This window comes from Tursiops truncatus, chromosome 19, assembly GCF_011762595.2.
Source record: "Tursiops truncatus isolate mTurTru1 chromosome 19, mTurTru1.mat.Y, whole genome shotgun sequence".
In the NCBI taxonomy this organism is placed as follows: Eukaryota; Metazoa; Chordata; class Mammalia; order Artiodactyla; family Delphinidae; genus Tursiops; species Tursiops truncatus.
In genome coordinates this window covers 42,817,338-42,839,947 of record NC_047052.1, presented here as the reverse complement: position 1 = coordinate 42,839,947, position 22,610 = coordinate 42,817,338, and the positions used below count along the sequence as shown (strand labels likewise).

The 22,610-nt window shown below is 55.2% G+C and overlaps 1 protein-coding gene across 3 annotated transcripts; it reads left to right on the top strand.

The window, feature by feature from the left end:
- The first annotated feature begins 87 nt into the window (after window positions 1-87).
- On the top strand, window positions 88-22,376 carry DMKN (dermokine). Of its 3 annotated transcripts, XM_033844937.2 has the most exons (13): window positions 88-938; window positions 2,363-2,428; window positions 2,537-2,581; window positions 10,727-10,786; window positions 11,259-11,357; window positions 14,623-14,670; window positions 14,858-14,905; window positions 17,664-17,720; window positions 18,038-18,085; window positions 20,259-20,330; window positions 21,351-21,374; window positions 21,483-21,530; window positions 22,069-22,376. In XM_033844937.2, the coding sequence occupies exons 1-12, from the start codon at window positions 120-122 to the stop codon at window positions 21,528-21,530; spliced, it is 1,434 nt and encodes a 477-aa protein (XP_033700828.1). In that variant the 5' UTR covers window positions 88-119; the 3' UTR covers window positions 22,069-22,376. The 3 variants fall into 3 exon arrangements, with proteins under 3 accessions (XP_033700828.1, XP_033700829.1, XP_033700830.1); XM_033844938.2 differs by lacking the exons at window positions 88-938; window positions 2,363-2,428; window positions 2,537-2,581 and adding exons at window positions 3,476-10,146; window positions 10,417-10,608; XM_033844939.2 differs by lacking the exons at window positions 88-938; window positions 2,363-2,428; window positions 2,537-2,581 and adding an exon at window positions 3,476-10,146.
- The last annotated feature ends 234 nt before the right edge of the window (window positions 22,377-22,610 follow it).

Genomic DNA, 22,610 nt, shown 5'->3' with positions numbered 1-22,610 from the left:
GTCAGTGCCTCACAGGGTAATTGAGTCATGAGGGGTGGAGCAGAGGAAAGGAAGCAGAGGATAAATAGTAGCTTTGCCTCCCTGGCCCCTCTCTGCATCCTCCCCACTTCTCCAACAGTATGCATCTTGCCAGTTTGCTCAGCTCCTGCTTCCTCTTGCTGCTGCTGGGACCTTTGCCTGGATGGGCGGCCGGTGCTGACCCTGTTAAGAAGGTCACTGAAGGGATCAGCAAAGGGCTGAGCAATACAGAGAGAGAGGTGGGCAAGGCCCTGGAAGGCATCAATAATGGAATCCCTCAAGCTGGAAGGGATAAAGATTTTAGTGGACTCAACAGTGTGGGGAGCCAGGCCGGTAAGGAGCTGGACAAGGGCGTCCAGGGGCTCAACCACAACTTGGACAAGGTAACCCATGGAATCAACAATGTCGCCGGACAAGCAGGAAAGGGAGCAGAGAAGTTTGTCCCTGGGGTCAACAGTGCTACTGGACAGGTTGAGAAGGAGGCAAACAAAGTGATTCAGGGGGTCCACGATGGGGTCAACCAGGCAGGAAATGAGACAAGTAGGTTTGGCCAGGGGGTCCACCATGCCGGGAAAGAGGGAGAAAAAATAGTCCAGGGGGTCCATCATGGAGTTAATCATAATGGAGAGGAGGTGGGAAAGTTTGGTCAGGGGGTCAGCCACGCTGCAGGGCAGGCTGGGAAAGAGGGAGAAAAAATAGTCCAAGGGGTGCATCATGGAGTTAATCAGGCTGGAAAGGAGGTGGGAAAGTTTGGTCAGGGGGTCAGCCACGCTGCTGGTCAGGCTGGAAAGGAAGTGGAGAAACTTGGCCAAGGTGTCCCCCATGCTGCTGGCGAGGCCGGGAAGGAGGAGGACGGGTTGCATCAGACGGTTCATGATGGGACCAACCAAGCCGGCAAGGAAGCCAACCAGCTGCTGAATGTAGGTGAACAGGGGTGGGGAAATGGGGAGAAGGGTGTTGGGGAGGGAGAGGTTAAACCCTTGGGACATTTGGGGTGCCCAGGTCCCTATCATTTGGTGAAAGAAGCTTGGGCAGCTCTGTAACCGTGTCCTCCTTCTCCCTTACAAAGGAGCTGGTGGTCAGCTGGTCAGAAGGATTAAGCCATCTTATCTGCAAAGCCCTGTATCAGAGAATGGGAATGGGACCCAGCCCCACCTTCAGGGGGCTGCCTCCTAGTTAAGGAGATCTAAAGGGAGGGACGTGAAGCCTCTCCTGGGGAACAGGAAGCAGTGACTGAGGCCAAGGTCTATTACGGTGCAAAGAGAATGAGTGTTGAGAAAAGCCAGAGCATCCGCTGGAGCTTGAGGAATAGCTTTGGGAGAAAAGCCCTGTTCTGTTTAATGTTCGTAACAAGCCTCTGAGGTAGTCGGGGTGAGGACTCCCTGATTCTCAGGTAAGGAAACAGAGGCTCAGCGAGGCTTAAGGGATTTGCCAAGGTCACATGGCTAGCACACAGCTCTGGAGAATCACAAGTCGGAGTTCCTTCTCTTCCTCCCCACCGCCCCACCAGAGGAGGCCTTCTGGAGGATGTCTGATCCCCACTTACATAGGGGGAATAGATACCGGAGCCCAGGAGAGGCAAGCAGAAGCACGCACAGCGTAACAGGCTCCAAGGAGGAACAGGAGAAGGCTGACTCCCGCCTGCCCCAGGTCCCCACTCCCCAGTCTCCACGAGGACTCTTTGGGACACCGTCTTGAGGACTGGCCCAGGCCTCAAAGCCCATAGCTACAGGGGCTACCAGCCACGGAACCAGAGAGGCGTGGGGTGGGGAGGAAGAAACTATGTAGAAAGTGTGCAGGGTGAAGGAGGGGCTCTGAGTTAGATGCCAGGATTCACCAAATAGAGACCGAGAGAGGGCTGTTTGTTTGGGGATTTGAGGCCGGCAGCAGCAGTGCAGCAGGGGAGACACTGCTGAGTGGGGAGAGGATTAAGGACAGGGATCCCCGAGTTAGGGATCAGGTTAGCGTGTGTGTAGAAGGGGGAGCTTTGAAGTCAGGGCTGGGGTTATACTATGGTCCTGGTATTTGCGTGGCTTCTCTGGGTTCCCTTTCCAGTTGGGCCCCTTCTCAGTGACTGAGAACATCTCATTAACTGAAAGAAAAGGGAATTGAGGGAAGACTAAGCAGTAGGGGCAGACGTTCTTCCTGGCTTCTCCTCCCATCTCTCACAGAATTCCCACAGCAACATGGGTTTCCTTTCTGGACAGTGAGGGGCAGGGGGTTAGCCTATGCCTTCTGCCCCAGCCCCGGTCGCCCTAGGGGAAGCTGGCCACTGGGGAAAAGGAACTTGGGAGACCCTTAGGGTCTGGGGGGGGTGTAATGACAGCCTGGGCTTCATCCACAGGGCAGTCCTCAAGGCAGATTCACTCACCAGAACGGAGGGGCTGCAACCACAACCTTAACATCTGGAGTAAGTCTCGCGAGCACAGGGTGGGTGGGGGGCGGTGGCGTGGAGGCTCTCCTAGGAGGGCTGGTGCGACAGATGCTGGGGACTAACCTTCTTGTCCTTGAATTTCAGGCTTTGGTCAACAAGCCCTTCATTGACCTTTCAGTTCTGTGGAAGGTGAGTGCCCACGTGGTTTCTACTTCCTACTTGGGACATGCTCTTACATCCTCTTCCCGTTGCCTGTTCACTGGCAATTGCACTGTGGACAGACACTCAGCCTCTGCAGACACCATCCAACCCATTTTCCAGCTCTGGTTTTCCTTTCCTCACTGCTCTTTGCCCTTCACATCCTGCTTTCATCTTTCGGGCGCTTTCCGTTCCCACTGAGGCACAAAAGTCCTGTGTACATCTCGGAGCCAGGAAGGGAGGGGCTGCTGAAACCCTCCCCTCTGTGTGCCTGTCCCCTCTCCGAGGCATCTCCCCTCAGACTCCCTCCCTGTTCTGTGCATCCCTCCGCTGCTCTGTCCCTGCTGCCTTGTAGCAACGTGCTGGGTGGCGGGAACCTGTAGCTCTGTCCTCTCCCTGGTTGACAGCAACCTACCTGCCCCGCCAGCCCAGGAGAAAGGTTCCTGTGGGATGCTGGTCCTCCCTCTGGGCCCAAAGGAAAGTCCTAGCTCTTCTCTTTGCATTTAGTACATTCAGATGCCTGAGCCTGGGGCAAAAGGGTGAGGGTGTGTAACAGCCCTAAGACTTGCCACGAACCCAAAGGCACACCCTTGTTTGTTCCCGGGCTGTGGAGGTGGCAGGGGATCCTCTCAGGCAAAACACACAAGGCTTCTCTGTCCCTACAGAGGCCCCTGGCACCTCTGCCTGGGAGGACCGTCTCCCTATTCTTCCTGAATCTAGGTGCCGCCTTCCGTATGTTCTTCCCCAGAACATAAGCAATTCCGGAGCTAGAGTAGTCAGTCTCCCTCCCATCTCTCTAGTGTGCATGAGGGTAGAGTTCTTGCGACTGTGTGCCCTGCATCCACCCCCTCTCTCCTCTCTTCCAGAGCCTCACCAACATCATTCTCTAAACTGACGAACTGGCCTTGTTGAACAGACTGACATTCCTGTTGTCATATCAGCTGAAATGACCCGAAGGAACCGGGGGGAAGTAGGAGGATAGATTTCTGGAGTCCCTTAAGGGGCTGTACTGAGATTTGTGGATAATACAACACACTGTACTCTCATCATGGTTCACTGTGCTCCCTCAGGAGGGATTCGTGGAGGGGAGGCTTGTCTTTTCTCCTCTTGCTTCTTCACCGGAGACGCTGGGGGGTCCGATGCACAGGATGGGTTGAGCTGGAGATTTCAGGCTGATCCGATGGAAGAGGGCCATCACAGGGACAAGCCACGCCTCACTAGTACAAAATTCATGCTCAGCACGGGGAGGAAATTCGTGCAGGGGAAGCCCCTCCAGGCCAGTAGCGGGGGCAGAAGCACCGGGAAAAAGTGGCAGGAACCTTGGTGAAGCCCAAGGGGGTAGCATCCTCATTCGGGAGTGTGGCACCAAAGGGATATCAATAGTCACTTGTGTGTATTGTGCAATCAGGGCATGCGAGGCTCCCTGCGCTTTACCTGCATGACCTCACCGAATCCTCCCAACCACCCAGTTAGGTAAGAGGTGCTGCTATTGTCCCACGTTATAGAAAATCCCATGGAGGCTCACGCAAGTTAAGAAACGTGACTAAGGACACACAATAAGTGGAGGGAGAAACAGCCTAAGAGCTACCGAGGACATTCTGAAAACGAAGAGGCCTCTCTCCTGTTTAGTATCAGTAAGGAGGAGACTCAGAGAATAGGAGAGAGGAAAGACTTACATGTGGGAGGTCCTCTCTTGGGGACGAGGGCCAAAGGCTCAGGGGGGAAGCCACTCTGATGACAGGAGGCCTCTTTACAAGGACAGGAATAGTGACACAGAAGGCCCGGCTCAAAGCCCGGACCAGTAATGATAGCAACCACTACATCCTGAGCACTTCGTAGCTTCCAGGTACTGTGTGAAGGGCTGTTCCTACTCTGTAACCATTTAAGCCTCCCACAACCCAAAGGCAGAAGTTCCCTTATGATCCCCATTGTATGGATGAGGAAACTAAGGCTCAGAGGGGCCAGGGCACTTGCCGGGGGCAACCCAGGAGAAAGCAGCAGGCCTGTCTATTGCCAGAACCTGACCTTGCACGGTCACCTGTAACGTCTCTAGAACACTTGCCAAGCACGGGCCTGAGCGCTGAGAGACCTACATTCCAGTCAGAACCGTGCGCCTGTAGGCCGCATCCTTCCCCTCCAGGGGCCACCATTTCCTCCCATATAAAGGGGGGTGGGTGTCTGCAGGAGAGGACTGCAAACATGGCTTCCAGCTCCAAAATTCCATCAACCGTGGGACCAGAAATAAGAGACAGCGTTCTTGCCCTTTGGGGAATTTACAGGCTTCGTGGGGAGATGAGGTGTATAAACAGAACATGAAAACAAATACAAAGCGGTGCATCACTAAGGACTAAATGCCACAGCAGGGAGGGGAGGGGCCTGACGTGCACAGTAAAGGTGGCGCTCCTGGCGCTTTATGTTCTCCTTGTTTTTCCTTATCTGTAGAATACCACCATTTTTTTTTAAGTTTTGTTTTTTAATTTATTTTTTACTTTTTTTTTTTTATTTTTGGCTGCTCTGTGTGGCTTGCGGGGTCTTAGTTCCCTGACCAGGAATTGAACCCGTGCCCCCTGCAGTGGAAGCGCTGAGTCCTAACCACTGGACCGCCAGGGAAGTCCCCAGAATACCACCATTTTAATCACATGTGTTGCTTCTCTCCCCTGGCAATATTTTACTGCAAAGATGAAAGAATTTTATAGTGGCTACCTGCATACCCGCCACTTAGATTCCACCCCTAGCACATGACTACGCTTGCTTTATCGCGCTTCCACTCATCACACACCTAGCCATCTAGCCACGTACCGATACATTTTGGATGTATTTCCTAGTAAATCGCAGACCTTTGTTTCATGCATTTCAAGAAGCAGAAGTGTTCATTCCTACCACACATTTCCTGAAGGTCTACTCTGTGCTGGACGTCTTTGCACCTGGACTGGAGGAGTCCCTTCCGAGAAGGGAATTCTTCTTTCAGAAAGTAAAAGCTTTCATTGATTTTATTGTATGCCCATTTTCTTGCTTGGTTGGGGGTCCGGGAAGTGCCAAAGAGATATAGGATAATGAGTATGCGCTGGAGGTCAATCCTGGGAGGCTTCTGGAAGAGAAGAGCTGAGCCAGGACTTAAAGGTGAAAGCGGCATGGCTCAGTCCTGCCTTGAGGCCTGGTGGGCTGCTTCCTCTGCTAAGAGCGTCCTCCCTGCCTCTATGCCTCTGTGTGCCCCACCTCCCCGAACCTCACCCAACCTGAACCTAGGGACGCCTCTGTTACTCTCTCGTGGCATGCTGATACCGGTCTTCACAGTGCTGTGACAAGCTGTAATTATATACTTACCTGTTTCATGTCCATTCTCCCCCTAGACTAAGAGGTTCCAGAGGAGGGGTCGAGGCCGGGTACACTTGTCTGGCAACTAGTAGAGGGGAGCCTATTGGCCTGAGCGGACTTGGGAAAGGCCTTGGAATGAGGGTGAGCAAGGACCTGTCACCTGGGCCAGACAGGGAGAGCCAGGCGAGGGCATGAGAGGGAGAGGGCAGTTTCTGCAGTTGTGCAAGAACAGGGAGAGGAGTCTGGGCGGGACCCTCACAGCCATCTTTTATTGGGTGTTCACTCTGGGCTAAGCACTTACAGACATGATTCATTCACCCTCACGACCTCCCTCGAGGTAGGTCCCACGATTATCCCCTTAGACATGGTGAAGCCGAGGCTCAGAGAAGGGAGAGAGTTGAGGGAGGCCACGCAGCTAGTAAGCACTGATGGCCAGCTCCTCGTCCAGAGCAACTACCTGCTGGGGACCTCTGCTGGAGGGGCGGCAGGCTTCCCCCGTGACCCTGGGGTGGGGGAGGGGCTACTTCAAAATAAGTCCCCTTTACCAAGTTCAATCTGACCCCTTTACCTGGGTCAGATTCTGACAGCTCCATTTTTTTTTAACCATTTAAATTAATTAATTAATTAATTTTTGGCTGCGTTGGGTCTTTGTTGCTGTGCACGGGCTTTCTCTAGTTGCGGCGAGCAGTGGCTACTCTTCGCTGCGGTGCGCGGGCTTCTCATTGCGGTGGCTTCTCTTGTTGCGGAGCACGGGCTCCAGGCGCGTGGGCTTCAGTAGTTGTGGCACGTGGGCTCAGTAGTTGTGGCTCGCGGGCTCTAGAGCGCAGGCTCAGTAGTTGTGGCGCACGGGCTTAGTTGCTCCACGGCGTGTGGGATCTTCCTGGACCAGGGCTCAAACCCGTGTGCCCTGCAATGGCAGGCGGATTCTTAACCACTGTGCCACCAGGGAAGCCCAGACAGCTCCATTTTACCATGATCTTGTATATGATTTTGTATGTTTGTTTAACAGCTCTAGGCCTCAGTTACCTTATCTGTAACATGGGAATAATATTTATCTCTCGAGGTTATAGTGAGGACTACGTGAGATCATGCATGTGAAAGCACCTAGTCTTCTGTTTGGTTCACAACAGGTATTTAATAAATACGCCTTAAGACTGATTTGAGGTGACCCCTCAGGTCCAGGGATGTCTGAGGGTAGTTTTTCCCAGAAGGTAGAACATGGGACTGCTGGTGGCATGGGAGAATTTAGGTGGTTCGTGAGGATGGCTTTGAATAAGTCTGAATCGCACAGTGAGAAATTTACTCTTTTCTTAATTCTCTTTGAAGCTTTCTGATTAGATAAAGAGGAAGACTCCATTTCTGTGCTGGTGTGCCTGGAACACCTCTCTCATACTTGCTAATCTCCCTTTTTAACAAAGAGGGTACAGGAGCTGCCGCCAGCTATAGTGTAATACGATTGTTTGCTTCTCACTTTGTTTTTCTGGTTCTTTCTATATATGGGCCAGTGAGCCTGGCTTTCCACTTAAGAGTGGTGATATAAAGTATTCTCTTAAAATATACTTAAGAAAGTAAGCTGGCTTAAAGAAAAATATTAGTAACAGAGAAGGGAGAGGGCAGCTCTACACCATGGTGAGGGTGTCCCGCGAAGGAAGTGTGGGAAGGAGTCCTGGAGTCAGTGAGCACACACACCACCTCCTGCCCTGTGGTCCTGCCCCGCGGGAATGGGAAGCAGCAGGCTCAGGGGGCTGGGATGTCCATCACCAGCCCCGGAGGCCCCAGATTTCCTCCTGCTCTCTGCCCCTTACATGGCCCCGGAGCAAAATCCAAACTAATTCTGTCCAGGGAAGAATGAGGGCTTCGAAAAGCAGGGGAAGGTCTGAGACACGGAGATGACAGAATACGCTGGAAGCCAGGCTCAGGAATGAGACAGGCTGGGCTTAGCTTTGCCTCTACCGCATACTCACCATGTCCCCTCTGAGTCCCAAGTTCTCGGTCCCTAAATGTGGTGTCTGCTTCTCCACTCCCAGGAACCCCAGGTCCTCCCACTTGGCACTGCCTTGGGTCACTGGGACTGGGACCCATCGCCGAGTCATCCCATGGGGAGGCAACAGACTCTGGAGTCAGGGAGGCCATGGGCCCCGGGGTGGGGGATGCTCTCGCCCGTGGGGTTGAGGAAGCGGCCCACGCTCTTGGAAACACTGGGAGTGAGGCTGGCAGACAGGCTGAGAATAAGACCGATTCTCCCAGGGCTGTCTGAGCCTTGAAGTGCCTAGTCCGGTGCTGGGCACATAGAAAGCCCTGGATAAACTGCAGCTACAACGATGATGATGATTTTTATTGTTATTACCCCCACCACTATTATCATCATTAAAGAGTCAGCGATGGAATAATAAGGAGCTAGGAAGGAGCAGCGGAGGACAGACAGGCATTGTGTTTACATCGTGAGAGGTGATGGGTGTTAAAAGTTGGGGTGAAGGTGTTGGGGTGGAGAGAGAGACTGACGGAGAGACGCTGAGAAAGGCGGATAGAAACCGGCCCCTCCTAACTCGGCGATGAGTCCCAGCGATACAAGGCAGTGCCAAGTGGGAGGACCTGGGGTTCCTGGGAGTGGAGAAGCAGCCTCGCTCGCTGAGCAGCGATGAGACCTCGGGAGGCTGCCCGAGTTCTGCATCCTGAGCTGGGCCCAGGGGAGAGGGCCACTGGCTGACCCGGGACTCCTGCCCCTGTGCTGACCCCTCCTCCCTTGCCAGTGCCACTCTGGCCCCTCTGGGAGGGGCTGGGGGCAGCAGTGGGGTGCGCTGGTGTAGTCCCAGCCCTCGCGGCAGGCCGTGAGCTCACACACGTGCCCCCACCAGGCCCGGTAAACAGGATGGGTGCCTGGGTCAGCAGCTCCCTCCCTAGGTCTTCCTCGCCCCCTCATTCCTTGGGGGTGGCCCGCCTGCCCAGCTCCCCAGCTCCACCCAGCTTTCTCAGCTCAGAGCAGCCGGGATGCTAACTGAGGCGCCCCGATGACCCCTCTCAGGGTCGTAGCCACTTCCTTCCCCGACAGATGCCTGGCGTCCCCACTGAGGGCGGTCTCCTGGGTCCCAGGCTCTCTGTGGCTGGAAGGTGTGGAAGTGTGAGGCAGTCACCTTTAGGTGGCAGTATGGGAGGGGAGAGAGATGGGAGAGACAAAGGCTGATGGAAACGGAGAGGAAGGCTGAGGAAGGGCACCTGCAGCGGCAGGTGGCGTCCTGCCATTCTGGCGTCCCCGACCCAGGCTGGCTTACACCTAAGGTGGGTCCTATCCCGCTGGGTTCCCTACCCTCGCCCCCCTGATGAGGTCCTGCCTGATTCCTCTCTCCTAAGTCCCCCCCCCCCCCACACCACCTCTAGGAGACACTACCAGCCTATCACCTCAGATGCGACCTCCTACCCTGCGCCCCAGACTCCTGGGGTTGGGAAATGGGAACACTTTGGCACCGGTCTCATCCCATTTCCCCCTCCCTCCCTGATGCACGGGCTCCCTCTCTGTTTCGACACAGGCTCTCAGGCTCACAATTACAGCTCACCTATGGGTGGCTGGGCCTGAGTCACTGTGGGGAGGGACTCTGGGCTGCCCAGCCCTGCCACCTTCTTCCAAGCTACAGTATAAGGAGTAGCAGCGGGGACAAGGGCTGTGGGAAAACAGGAACATCTGGGAAAGGAGAGAGAAGACTGCAGACCTAGAGGAAGGGAGAACGAGAAGTCAGAAGGAAGGAGAGAAGGGAGGAGGGCACGCAGACGCAGGGAAAGAGAAAGGGCAAGCGAGTAAACTTGGGTGGGAAGAAGACACTCAGGAGAGAAGGAACGAGGCAGAGATGAAGCTACAGGGGTGTCTGGCCTGCCTCCTGCTGGCCCTGTGCCTGGGCAGTGGGGAGGCTGGCCTACTGCTGAGTGGAGGGGAGAGCTCTGGAGCAGGGGCCATGGAGACCACTGGACACGGGGCGGGAGAGGCCATTGGACAAGAAGTGGGAGAGGCCATCAAGCACGGAGTCGGGGAGGCCACTGGCGGAGGGGATGGAGAGGCAGCGGGTTCTGGAGTTAAGGAGACCATGGGCCCCGGCGTGGGGGATGCTCTCGCCCGTGGGGTTGAGGAAGCGGCCCATGCTCTTGGAAACACTGGGAGTGAGGCTGGCAGACAGGCTGAGAATGTCATTCAGCACGGAGTGGACGCTGCCCACAGCTCCTCGCAGGGGATGCCTGGCGGCAACGGTGCTTTGGTGAGTGGCTGGAAGCCGGGTGTGGAAATGGGAGGCTGCGGGCAGCTGGGTTGAGAGTCCTGGGAAGCAGTTAATAGGAGGAAGGGCTCCCTTATTGGTGGCTGTCTGGGCCAGTTTCCTTCTACGTTAGGCATCCCTCCCCCACCACCGTGAGGTCTCTCTCCACCTGCTTCTCCCTGTCGCTTCTCTATCTGAGTTGCTCTGCCTGTCCTACCCCATCCCAGAGGGAGGTGGCCACACACACTCAGTGCGGCCACGTTGTTCTTGCAGGGAACCAATGGGCAGCCTCCATCTGGAGGCCATGGCTCCTCTGGCTCTCCAGGCAATCCTGGAGGTCCAGGGATTCCCTGGGACCAGGTGTATTCTGGAGGCTCAGGTGGCAGCTTTGGGACCAACTCTCGGGGAGGCTCCTGGGGCCACGAAGGCTATGGAGGGGCGTTCAACCTAGGCACCAACACTCAGGTACATCAGGACATCACCCTGGCCCTGATGCCTGCCACCTCCCTCCCTTCAAGCCCACACTTTTGGCGTTTCCCCCGTGTCCTTCCCGATCCCATGCTCAGTCTCACCCTCCCTGCAGGCAGATGTGGCCCAACCTCCTTATGGCTCAAGGAGAAGCAGCGACAACCCAAATGCAGAGGTAAGAGGAAGAGTCGGAGGAGAAGAGGTGTCTGGATGCGTGTGATAGAAAGTGGCAGAGACGAAGAGGAAAGAAAGATGGGCAGGGGAGGGGTTGAGGGAAGAGGCAGGTCGGACAGGGGAGAGAGAGGTGTGGGGAGGAGACTTGGAAGAGTGAGATGGGCGTGGAAGAGAGATGCGATGGGAAAGAAGGCCAAGCCAGGGAAGCAGGAGAGCCTGGCCTGTGGGGATGGCTTTGACTGAAGTCTCAAACCTCACCCGTCCCCTTCCCTCTGCAATGCACCAACCGCCCACCATCTGGCTCAGGTGGAAGCTCTAGCAACTCTGGGGTAAGAGGACAGGACAACCTGGGGCATTCTGCACCCCTCAGACTGGGCGGGAAATATTCCTGAGCAAGGGAGGCCGGGGAGAGAGGAAAGCAATCTCGGTGTCCTCATCTTTAGACCTCACTCTGGTCTCTTCCTGACCCTCAGGGAAGCAGCAGTGATGGCAGGAACAGCGGTGGCAGCATCAGTGGTGGCAGCAGCGGCGGCAGCAACAGCAGCAGCGGTGGCAGTTCTGAGCTCCACTGGGTAAGTTCTCCTTTGTTGAAGGCAGAGGTGGGGCCCCTGGTGGTCCCTGCTGAGGAAACCCACTCCGAGGTCTTCCCGAAAGCTGCCAGCCCCAGGGTAGGTGGCGTCACCGGAGTTGTCATCCTGGGCTCCCTCAGCTTCTGTTCCCCACCTTCCCAGCCTCACCAGGAAGTGTGGCTTAAATGTGCCCTCTAATTTCCAGAAGAGGTGCCCTGCCTACGGTGCTCACTCTAGCCCCTCGTCATCCACTCCCTGATGCCGGGGATGCCCTGTCTCCCGTCTGACCTCTAGTTCTGCAGGCGTGTCCACTTGGCGAATTGGACTAGAGCTGGGGTAGTGGATGGAGCAAGAGAGGTGGGCACAGGGAAACATGACACTTGTTTGGGAAGCTCCCAGGAGGATTGGGGCAGAACCGCACGTGGAAACTTAAGGACATTTACAGAGCTGAGGTGTGGACGCTAACAAATACAGTGTCCCTACGTGAGGGGTGAGAGGGCCAGGAGGGGACCAGTACCTGGCAGCCGGATTGGGGTGGAACTCCCATCAGGGGTCCTGCTGAGAGGGGGCACAGCTGGCTTCCTTGGGGATCTGGGAAAGGCCTCAGGCAAGAGGAGGGTCTCAGGCAAGAGCAAGCCAAGTGTTAATTTACTGCTCCCTGTACTACCTGCTTTCCCCCGCCACCTACAACTGACCCTTCGAAAACTCTAGAAATTTTGATCAAGGCGGTTACTCCCAGGTAAGGATTCTAGGGGTCCCTTCCCCTTTCTAGGTTCCAGGAGAGGGTGAGGGGTGAGGAGAGGCAGGAGGAGGGCCGAAGGAGCCCCAGGGTGCCAGGGTCACGGCTCTTATGAAGTTGGTCTCCAGTGGCTTTTCCACCCCTGGCATGAAGTGGAGGTTGGACGGCAGCAGCTCAGAATCCCCCAATTACCCCACATCTCCAAATACACGTGGCCACACCTACCCTTCTCCGTGCCCCGAATAACTTCCCTCTGTGACTGACCGGCTGAAGATGGGACAGTGTGGAGCTTGGGCAGGGCGTTAAAATATCATAGTGCCTATTATGGGATGACTTCCTATTTTGGGAACGATTTGGGCCCTTCCAAGCCCTTTGGAGACCCCACACGGACTCTCGCTTTCCCTTTTGCTGGGATACAATACCAGCTCCTCCTTGGGTAGCAGGGGTGGAAGTGGTGGGAACAAACCCGAGGTGAGCGTCTGGCGAAGGCGTGTCTGTGCAGATCTGCCCCGAATGGTGGGAAGGAAAACAAGAGGCGTTGAGGGATGGGCGGGGAACGGGCTGACTGCCGCCGGATCGGCGGAACCGGGCCAGCCACGGAGTTAAAATGCTGCAGTCTGGGGACTGGACTAGGTGTCTTCGTGGGACATGAGAGTTTCTCTTTCTCTCTCCCACCGTGCGATAACCCACGCAGTGAAGTCCACGTGTCCGGGGAATCCGGGGGCAGGTGAGAGGCGAACTTGCAGTGACGGCAGCTCATCACCGCAGCTGTGTGCCCTCCTCAAGGCAACTCCGCTCCGGCCCCCCCTCCTAAGGCTAGCTCTGGTTACAATCTAGAGGGAAGAAACCAAACACATGCTCCTGAAAAGACTAACCAGCTCCGAAGTAATAATTAATTGCAGATCCTTACATGATATACCTCACTTTATACCACAGATGGGGCTGTGAAAAATCCTATGAAAACCAATCCTTCTAGAAACATGATTGTTTCAAACGTCCTATACCCTGCGGGTAAACAGTATTCGGGTGACTCCTTTGAAGGACTTTGGAAACAGTGTTTCAAGAGCGTACATGGAAACAGTGTTTCGAGAGCGTACATGGAAACTGTTTCGAGAGCGTACATGGAAACAGTGTTTCGAGAGCGTACATGGAAACAGTGTTTCGAGAGCGTACATGGAGACTGTTTCGAGAGCGTACATGGAGACTGTTTCGAGAGCGTACATTTCCCTCCTAGTTATTCTGGAAATCTGCCTCTCCCTCAGCAACTGCTGTGCTGACAGAGGAAGTGTTGGCTAAGGCTCACAGGAATCACCTAGAGGTCTCGTGAAAATACAGATTCGCATTCAGCAGGGCTGGGGTGGGGCTGAGATTCTGGTTTCTAACAGGCATCCTGGAGAGGCTGCCAGGCTGTGCCCCGGGGTTGAGTGGGGCCCACGGGGTGAGGAGCACGCCTAACGGGGAGGAGGAGGCGAGGGGTGGTGATGCCACCTGGAAGGCTCTCGGGAGAGCTCCTTGCATATCAGGGATACTAACCTTTCCTGGGTAGACAGGTTTTAAGGAACCCCCTCCCAGTTCGTAATTCTATTTCTAGTTTTATACTACGAAAGTCTTCAATATATCGCGAGGTGGAAAAACAGACAAAAATGACAGAATCATCAAGGGGATATTTTTTTAAACCATATTTAAGAAGGCAGGGTTGACAAGTGGAAAGGCAGTGAACTTTGATTCAGAAGATGGGGGTTCAAACGCCAGCTGTGTTACCTGTCATCTGTGTGTCATCAGGCAAGTCGATTAACCTCTCTGAGCCCAGGCTCCCTCTTGGGTAAAATGGGGACAGCAAAGCCTAACTTGTTCACCCCCCTCAGTTACTGCAGCGCTTTCTGCATCATAATCACATCAGCGTGGTTCAGAGTCCCAACACTGGAGTCTGACACGGAGACAGATGCTGAGAAAAGCTGTTGGACAGCCCTACGTTTCAGTTTCTCCATCTGTACAGTGGAGGCATCTCCACGTGGGAAAGTGGCGGGTGGAGGCGCAGTGCCCCGCGCACAGTGGGACTACATATTGGCTACTAGCAGTGTTTGGGGGGGGCAGGGCATGGGGGGGAGCACGAATATGGATATGATTCGAGGGACTGGGTGGGGTTATTCTGCTGAGCAAGTAGCGAGTCAGTCCAGGAAGGCTTTCTGGAGGTGGGGCTCTTAGGTACTGTGTTGAGAAGAGGAGAAGGTGGCTTGACCAGAGGCGGAGAAGGGTGGGCCAGGAGTGGGATGATAGGTGGCAAGTACGACAGGATGTAGAGCCTTGACCATCAGCTCCCTTTTCCCCACCCAGGGGCAAGGGTCTAGCGGGGGAGGGGAAGCTGTCAATAGAACCAACATCTTGGTGAATGAGGACGTCACTCCTCCTTGGGCTGGGACCGTGGTGTCAAGCAACCCCTGCCTCCGCCCGACACCCACATCTCCTGCCCCTGCCTCGTGCTCACAGCGTGGGTCCTTACTCTCATCCCATTTCTCATCCGTCCCTTAGAACTCTCAGCTGTTTCCTGGGCTCTTCGGCTTGGACACTTTCTGGAAGGTGAGTTCGACAAGAGTGCTCTGCTCGCTCTCCTTTGCAAAATCAAACCTCTGTCCCTTGGTCCCACAGGCTGAAGTCTTCTTTCTATAATGACTGTCAGCAGTGGCCCTTGACCTCTTTTGTCCTGGGGCCCTGAGCCAATTACATGATGACCCAATTTGGTCATTCTCCTTCTTTTTCTCTGCAGAATTTAAAATCCAAGCTGGGTTTCATGAACTGGGACACCATCAGCAAGGTAAGGGCTGGAAGGCCGTTCATTCTGATCTTTGTGGGAGAAGGGATATAGAGAAGAAAGCTAAACCCTTGCTTGGTGAGCCAGGGAGCAATGAGGATGGTCACGAAGACAGCATTCCAGCCAGTGCTTTAAAAAGAAAAGATGAGGGGCTTCCCTGGTGGCGCAGTGGTTGAGAGTCTGCTGGCCTGATGCAGGAAACACGGGTTTGTGCCCCGGTCTGGGAAGATCCCACATGCCGCGGAGCTGCTAGATCCGTGAGCCATGGCCGCTGAGCCTGTACGTCTGGAACCTGTGCTCCGCACAGAAGAAACAACAACAGTGAGAGGCCTGCGTACCGCATAAAAAATAATATAAAATAAAATAAAAGCGTACTGCAAAAAGAAAAGATGAAAACAAGGAGGAAGGACAGCAGAGACCTGAAAAGAGAGGGGGAACTTGCAAGCAGCTGGGAGTGGGGGGACGAGGAGGCAATGGGCCTCTTTCATGTCTCAACATGCAGACCCGAACTGGTCTGAACCTCAGTGTCCCCTTTGACACCAGAAGGTTAAGGGGAGAGTCAGTAGGCCTAATCCTCAGGGGCCAGAGGCAGAGGTAGGGGACGGACCGAATCATCAGGCGAAGCTAAAAGACCACCTGAGGACTGACGCCCAGAGAGATGGGAAAAGGAAGCGAACACGCCGAGAGCCTGGCGGTGTCGTGAGTCCGGGCCCTGCACATATGCAATGTTAGGAGTCGCTTGGGGCCCAGAACCTGCTTCTCCTTCCTCCCCGCCCACCCCTTCCTCCTGCAGCGGAAGCCCTGGCCAGGCTGATTTGACACCAGAATAGCAGAGGTACCTCCAGAGCAGAGGGTGTGGACTGAGAGAGGAGGTGAAGGACAAACAAACAATGCAGATACCAAAGGCAGAAGCTGCAATCTGCGGCCCACTGACTGTTTGATTCATTTTTAAAGAACAGTATGGCAACACCGGGCCCCTCTTGGTCAGACTCCCACCGCCCACCACAGTTCTTCTAGCCGCCCGCCTGGCTCCTGTGAGCAGCGTAGTTTCTGACCCTTCACGTAAAAGAAGGCAGACTTGGACCCCTGCCCTCCAGAACTTGTGAGGGAGGGGGTTGGTGCCAGGTGGGGAGGCAAAGGGACAGCCCTCAGGAACGTCACTTTCTGGCAGTAAGGTGGGGAGTGAAAGACAGGAGATGCAGAAGCTCCCAGCTACAGCGGAGTCCTGTTCTGGATGCACAAAATAGACTGTTTTGTTCTGTTTCGTAAAGAACTGTCTCTGGTAGGGGTGAGACGCCCTACCATGGACCACGGGGAGCCCAGGCCCCTGAGTATGGGGCACTTAGGGTCTGATGGGAGAACCAGGGCACACACAGATACTTCCCAGAGGGCCAGAGGACTGACAGCCAAACGTTTTTGCACATCCAGGGGGGCAGTAAGGGGAGTGCTTGCAGTCAGGCGGCATTCATTTGGGGTGGCTCCCCCGAGGATCGGATCTCCTAGGGAAGGGGCAGCACAGAGGTGGGCAGAGAAGAGGATGGAGCGTCCCCAGCTCCTTCACGGCGGAGGGAGGGGCGACGAGGCAGCCGAGGACTTCAGCCAGGGTGAGGAGTAAGGAGGGGGGACCAAATGTTCCTGGCAAGTATGGGGGCGGGGTGGGTTTCAAGCCCAAGCTGGACTCTCTGGATTTGCCCCGATGACAGCCGTGGGCCAAAAGGTCCCTGCGGATTTCCAGAGCCGGGGTCCAATCTACCCTTGGCTAGGTCCACGAGTCCCTAAATTCCTAGTCATTGACCTCCCCCTTAGGACTTATTTCTTTGCTCAGGACCAGAGGAGTTTTCACACCCCGTGACCTCCAGATGGATGGGGGCCCCACCCATTTTCTTTTTAAAAAAATTTTTATTTAATTTTAATTTTAATTTTTGGCTGTGTTGGGTCTTTGTTGCTGTGCGCGGGCTTTTCTCTAGTTGCGGAGAGCGGGGGCTACTCTTCGTTGCTGTGCGCAGGCTTCTCATTGCGGTAGCTTCTCTTGTTGCAGAGCACGGGCTCTAGGTGCGCGGGCTTCAGTAGTTGTGGCACGCGGGCTCAGTAGTTGTGGCTCGTGGGCTCTAGAGCACAGGCTCAGTAGTTGTGGCGCACAGGCTTAGTTGCTCCGTGGCATGTGGGATCTTCCCGGACCAGGGCTCGAACCCATGTCCCCTGCATTGGCAGACGGATTCTTAACCACTGCGCCACCAGGGAAGTCCCCCTGACCAGGGAAGCCACTGTCTCCCCACTAATCTCAACTCTGGTCCTTGAAATAAATATCAGCTCTCCCACACTCCTGGTGTCTCCTCCTTTCTTACATCTCCACTGTTGTTCCAGGAGGGGTTAGGAAGGGGAGACTTCAGCCCTACAGCTTTGGGAGATGGGCTGGAGGTGGCGTGACAGGTGCAAAGGTGGGCATGTCAGGGGCAGGTTCTGGTCCTGAGGTTTTGCCACAGCTGTGTTCTGCCTGAGGCCGGGGGGTAAATGGGGCTAGAGAAGAATGGTGTCGTGTGCTGTGTATGTGGCGGAGGGGTGGTCAGTGGCTCCAGAGACCTAGCTTCTCTCTCCTTGTTTCCAGAAACAGTTTTCTGGTGTCCCTAAAGACACCCAGCTCCCCCTGGACCTTAGTCACAGTGAATCCTGTAGGCTGAGGAATGGTGGTCGCAGGAGCAGAGGGGCTTAGGTGAGCAGGGGTCAGACTCCCTGCTCACCTGTTCCCCACTTTCATCCACAGAACCAAATCCCAGACCTCAGGACTCGCATCTTCCTCTACTTCTGTCGACTCTGGGAGGTAGGAGAATTCTCCGTCTTTGAAGAACTGAGGATCCTGGTCATCCTGTCCCTTTCCCCTCCCTCCCTCAAGGCAGCTACCCCTCCCTCCAGCCTACTTGTCACAAAATTCCCCCTCTTCTCACTTTTGAGATAGGTAATCTCACCCAAGTCTTATCACCAATGCCACCAGAAATGCTGACACCCTCAGTCTCCGGTAGGCTTATCTTTATCTAACCCCAAACTACACCCAGCGCCAAACTTTCCCAACCAGCTGCCCCCCTCCACCCTTGGAATTCTCTTTCCTCATGGCCCACTCATCTCTCCTTCTCCCTCCAGAAGTTCAAACAAAGCACTCCTTTCTTGAACTGGAACGCAATTACTGAGGTAAGGGCAGTGGGACCCCTCGTTTCAGGGTCGGGAAGCTCAGCTTTGAGGACGTGGGGTTCTGGGCCCTGGGCAGTGGCTTGCAGGTTCTGTTCCGGTTCCTCCCCATCCCTGCTGAGGGGGGGTGCCTTGCTCCCTTCCCACTTTCCTCCCTTCCCACTTTCCTCCCTCTGCGCAACGCCTCACCGGTGGAGGTGGGATGGGAGAGGGAAGCTGTGAGTCACTGAAGAAGGAGCATAGTGGGAGGTCCTCCCTGGGATAAAAGCCGAGGTCCAGGGTTAGGGCCTCCACAGGCACAAGATCATGAAGCCAGCCACTGTCTCCACCTGCTGCTGTTCCGGCTGGGCGTGGCCTGGCTTGGGGGAAGCCACAGCTGCCTTGAGCAGGTGGAGGGGACCATGGGGTGGGGAAGAGGGAGGGACCTGGGACTGGGGCCAACTCTCAGAGCTGGAAAGGGGTCACTAAGGAGGAAAGTTGAAGGACGGCGGGAGGGCAGTGTGCATGGGGGGAGGACGGAGGGTCATGGTCGAGTGCAGGCAGCTGCAGGGGGTCTGATTATCTGGGTTCTGGGAAGGATGGGCAGGGCCTCTGGGTCCTATCAAAGGCCACATGTCCATTCCGCATGGCCAGTGGCCTTCGGGAATCAGGACGCTTGGGCACTGAGGCAAGGGCTGCCCACTCACTTGTCCATGTGGGCACGTGAGGCTGGACAGATGGGGCCACATTGTCTGATTTTTCAAGAAAAGCTAGAAATCTGGTTTTCAACTAATTTAATTTAAACATGTGGACCAAGCAAAAAATGTCTGGAGGCCTACGGTCTACCAGTTTGTGCCCACGGTGTAAGGCCTAATAGTGGGGTTGGAATTCAGGTATGGGTAAGGCAGAGAGTTAAGCCAGACTTGGGAAGAACATTCTGACCCTGAGAGAGAGAGAGAGAGAGAGAGAGAGAGAGAGAGAGAGAGAGAGAGTGTGTGTGTGTGTGTGTGTGTGTGTGTGTGTGTTTCTAGTAGAGAAGTGACAATGGCAGGAACTAAACTTCCCTCCTACTGAGGAGATTCTCCTCTTGCCTCGATTGGGGCAGGGGAGGTGGCCAGCGCACCTGCAGTGCTTCTTAAGGGGACTCCATCTCCTTTCTTGTATTTCTCCCCTTCCTTTCTCTCCTTTGACCCAGAGCTAACCTAATGTACTCCACTTCGCCTCTATGAATAACAGACCATCCTTCCAAGGACCGTATAGAGAACAGCATTTGGGAACAGGGATTAAAAGGCCTGTGAGGGGAGCGGGGTTTGCTGCAGGCAGAAGGCGGGCTGGGGCTGAGGTGCCCAGCTCTGCCCCGGGAGCTTGTGCGGGTACCGCTCATTTGTTATTCTAGCTCCGGCTCCAGGTGCCTGGGTGGCGGAGGTGTTGCCAACCCGTTCTCTACCCTGGCTGCCCAATGCTGAGTGTAGAGATCTGTCCTGTGTCTATCTGGGCCATCAGTTTCCTCCAGGCCTTCTCTGTAGGCAGCGCTTATCACAGACCGCTGAGAGGGGTGGGGTGGGCTGGGCGGGATGCTGGGGCTCTAAAGGGAGGGCAGAGCCTGGGTGGTGGGATGCTGGAGCCTCGAGAGTCCAGCAAGGCCTGAAGCACCACGGAGCCACCCTCACCGTGGCGCCCTCTCCCTTTGCATCCGTGCGTTATCGGACCAGAGGAGGGTAGGCGCTGCTGGTCAGGTGAGCCCCTCCCTCAGGAGGCCCTAGAAGGTCCCTGGTTCCTCTCAGCCTTGCTCCCGGGTCTGGCCAATCTGCAGTTCTCTCTCCCCATGCCCCCCGTTCTGTAATTTTCTCAGCCTGGCACAGGATGCCAAGATGTGGCAGCTGTAACTTCTAAGGTAACTGCCACACGACCACCTGATTCAGACTTCACTTCTTTCCTTGGTCTCCTCGCCTCACCTCCCCAGGGACACTTGAGGAGCTGGGAGAGGTGGAGAGGGACGAGAGAGGCAGGGCTATCTGGGCTGGGACCATAAAGCGAGGTGAGGGCGTGGGCTCTGGCTCAAGGAGATTCTGTAGAAGAAAACACATGACACAAGGAGGGGAGGAGGCAGGGGCTTTGAGAAAGGTCCAGCCAGGGCCGGGATGTGGGAGCAAAATGCCTTCATCCCTTCTCTCCCGCCCCCTGCTTCCTTCCACAGAACTACGATTATAACCAGCAGAAATACCCTACTGCCAGTGGGGGGCAGCACTCAGCCCAGATCCCCACTAAGGTAAGGCTTGCAACCTTCCTGACTCCCACTGCACAGGGTCTGCCTGGGGGTGACAGGGGAGGCCTTCACTGCCAAGGTCCTCTGGGTAGGCTAGCTGAGGCTGAATCTTGTTCACTTTGACAGTCATGTCTCCCCACCCCTGTGCAGGGGGACTCCAGCTCCCTGAGAGCAGTTTGGAAGAGAAGGGTAGAAGGTTCACACCCACTCACTCAGAAAAGGTTCTAGGGGAGCCGTGGGTGCATCGCCTGCCATGGAGAAAACTGGGACCCAAGATCCTCTCAGTGAGGAATATAAGCCTCCAAAAAAAAAAAAAAAAAAAATCACACGACACACGGCAAAACAGACAGACAGGTTTCCTTGGTCTGCTGACCTTTCTTGGGGAGAGGAGGCCAGCCCAGAGACTCTTGGTTGGTGGGAAAATAAATGCTTCCTTTCACAAAGGAGATAACAGGAAAAACAATGTGACGATTTTGTTTTATACGGGTGCAAAGAAAACAATCTGATAAATTCAGTAAATGAATGTGCTACATACTAATTAGGCTGGTTAGAAATGCACAAACAGGCAGTATTATCCCTCCATCTCTCAGAGTAATAAAGGGAGAGAAGTCCTCTCCCTCCCCTCTCCTTGGGGAGAGGACTTCTACTGAGAGATCAGAAACTAGCTGCTGACTGAAAGGAGGTGAAGACGTAGTTAACACTACCTGTGGGTATCCACTTCTGCCCATTGCTCGTGGCCAATTTCTATCCCCCTAGCAGGCAGAGGGAGACCACCTTTCCTCTTTTCACTCCCCTTGGTCAGTGTGTGCTCAGGGACCATATTCAATATCATCTTGGGTAAAATGCACTCAGGGTGAGATATCTGCTGTGGCTGAAGGGCCACAATCAGACCAAAGGACCTTTGGGGTGATCCTGACCTGAGCCTGTCCCCGCCATGGGCCCCTCCTGAGCCCTAAGGACACGGTCGAGAACAGAGAGGGCACTGAGGTCCTCACCTCACCTCCTCTGATCTTCTCTTTACAGTGCGGAGTCACGGTTTCTTCCTCGGTAAGTACTGGGGCAGAGAAAATCCGGCTGGCGAGAGAAGGGGTCTGAGGCCAGAGGGTGTGCCGGGGATGGCGCTCTGTCCACTCAGACATTCTCCTCGTCCTGCAGGCTTCCCGGGCGCGACCTGACCTGCTGCAGTGGGTGAAGTTTTGGTAGGTGAGTGTCAGTGAGCTGTGCAAGGCTGCAGCCAGGAGCTGAGGCCCGCCGCCCCGGGGGTGGGCGGGGGGAGGGAGGGCTGGGGGCTTGGCCCTCCCTTTGCTCTGGGTGGACACACTAAAGGTATTAAGGAGGAGACCCCAGCGTGGGGTGTGGAGAAAAACTCATGAGAAGATGACCTAGAACACTCGGAACACCCTCTGAGTGCTGGGTGGTGGCCTGACAGAGGCAGGGCCAGAGAAGAGCAAGGCAGGCTCGGTTAAGCAGTGGGAACAGGATAGGCATTGTAGGGCGGGGGCGGGGGGGACTGTAGTGAGGGGAACCTTTCGGGTTTAAAGGCTCAGAGGCAGAAAGACGCGAGTCGCCGGTGGGGAAGAGGTAATATTTGCTTTAGGGAGGAGTGAAAGTGAGGGGACCGCAGGTGACATAGGCAGGACACGAGGGAACTGTGGGCGCAGAAGTTGGGTGAGAGGATGCCTGGTTTCAGCAGCTCTAGGAGTGGCCGTGTTCTACCATTTTCTCTTTTCTTGTCTTCTAGAAAATCACTTGCAACTACGACTGAAGCCCTGAGAACCGTCAGTCATCAAGGGACCTGACTGTGCCCCTCCCCCAGCTCTTGGTATGGGTGCTAACACCTGCTTTTTCTAGGTTGGGTACCTATCTGTCTATCCCTTGTTTCCTCCCACCCACTGTGGTGTCTCCTTGACCGTCAGCCTCAGTGGATACACCAGCCATTGCTTCACCTGCTCCATTTTGTGACCTGAAGTTACCGTGACAGAAATTCAGGAGGCACGTCCTACTTTAGAGTTTCTCTGTGGAAATAAAACATGAGTCTTGTTTCCCTAAGACTTTGGCAAATTTTTTTTTTTTTTTTTTTGCAGTACGTGGGCCTCTCACTGTGTGGCCTCTCCCGTTGCGGAGCACAGGCTCCGGACACGCAGGCTCAGCGGCCATGGCTCACGGGCCCAGCCGCTCCGCGGCATGTAGGATCTTCCCGGACCGGGGCACGAACCTGTGTCCCCTGCATCGGCAGGCGGACTCTCAACCACTGCACTACCAGGGAAGCCCAACTTTGGCAAA

Coding starts and splice junctions, on each gene's coding strand:
- DMKN (XM_033844937.2), top strand. CDS start 120: ATGCATCTTGCCAGTTTGCTCAGCTCCTGCTTCCTCTTGCTGCTGCTG. Junction 14,906..17,663: donor ACTGGGACACCATCAGCAAG/GTAAGGGCTGGA, acceptor TTTCATCCACAG/AACCAAATCCCAGACCTCAG. Junction 18,086..20,258: donor ACTGGAACGCAATTACTGAG/GTAAGGGCAGTG, acceptor TTCCTTCCACAG/AACTACGATTATAACCAGCA.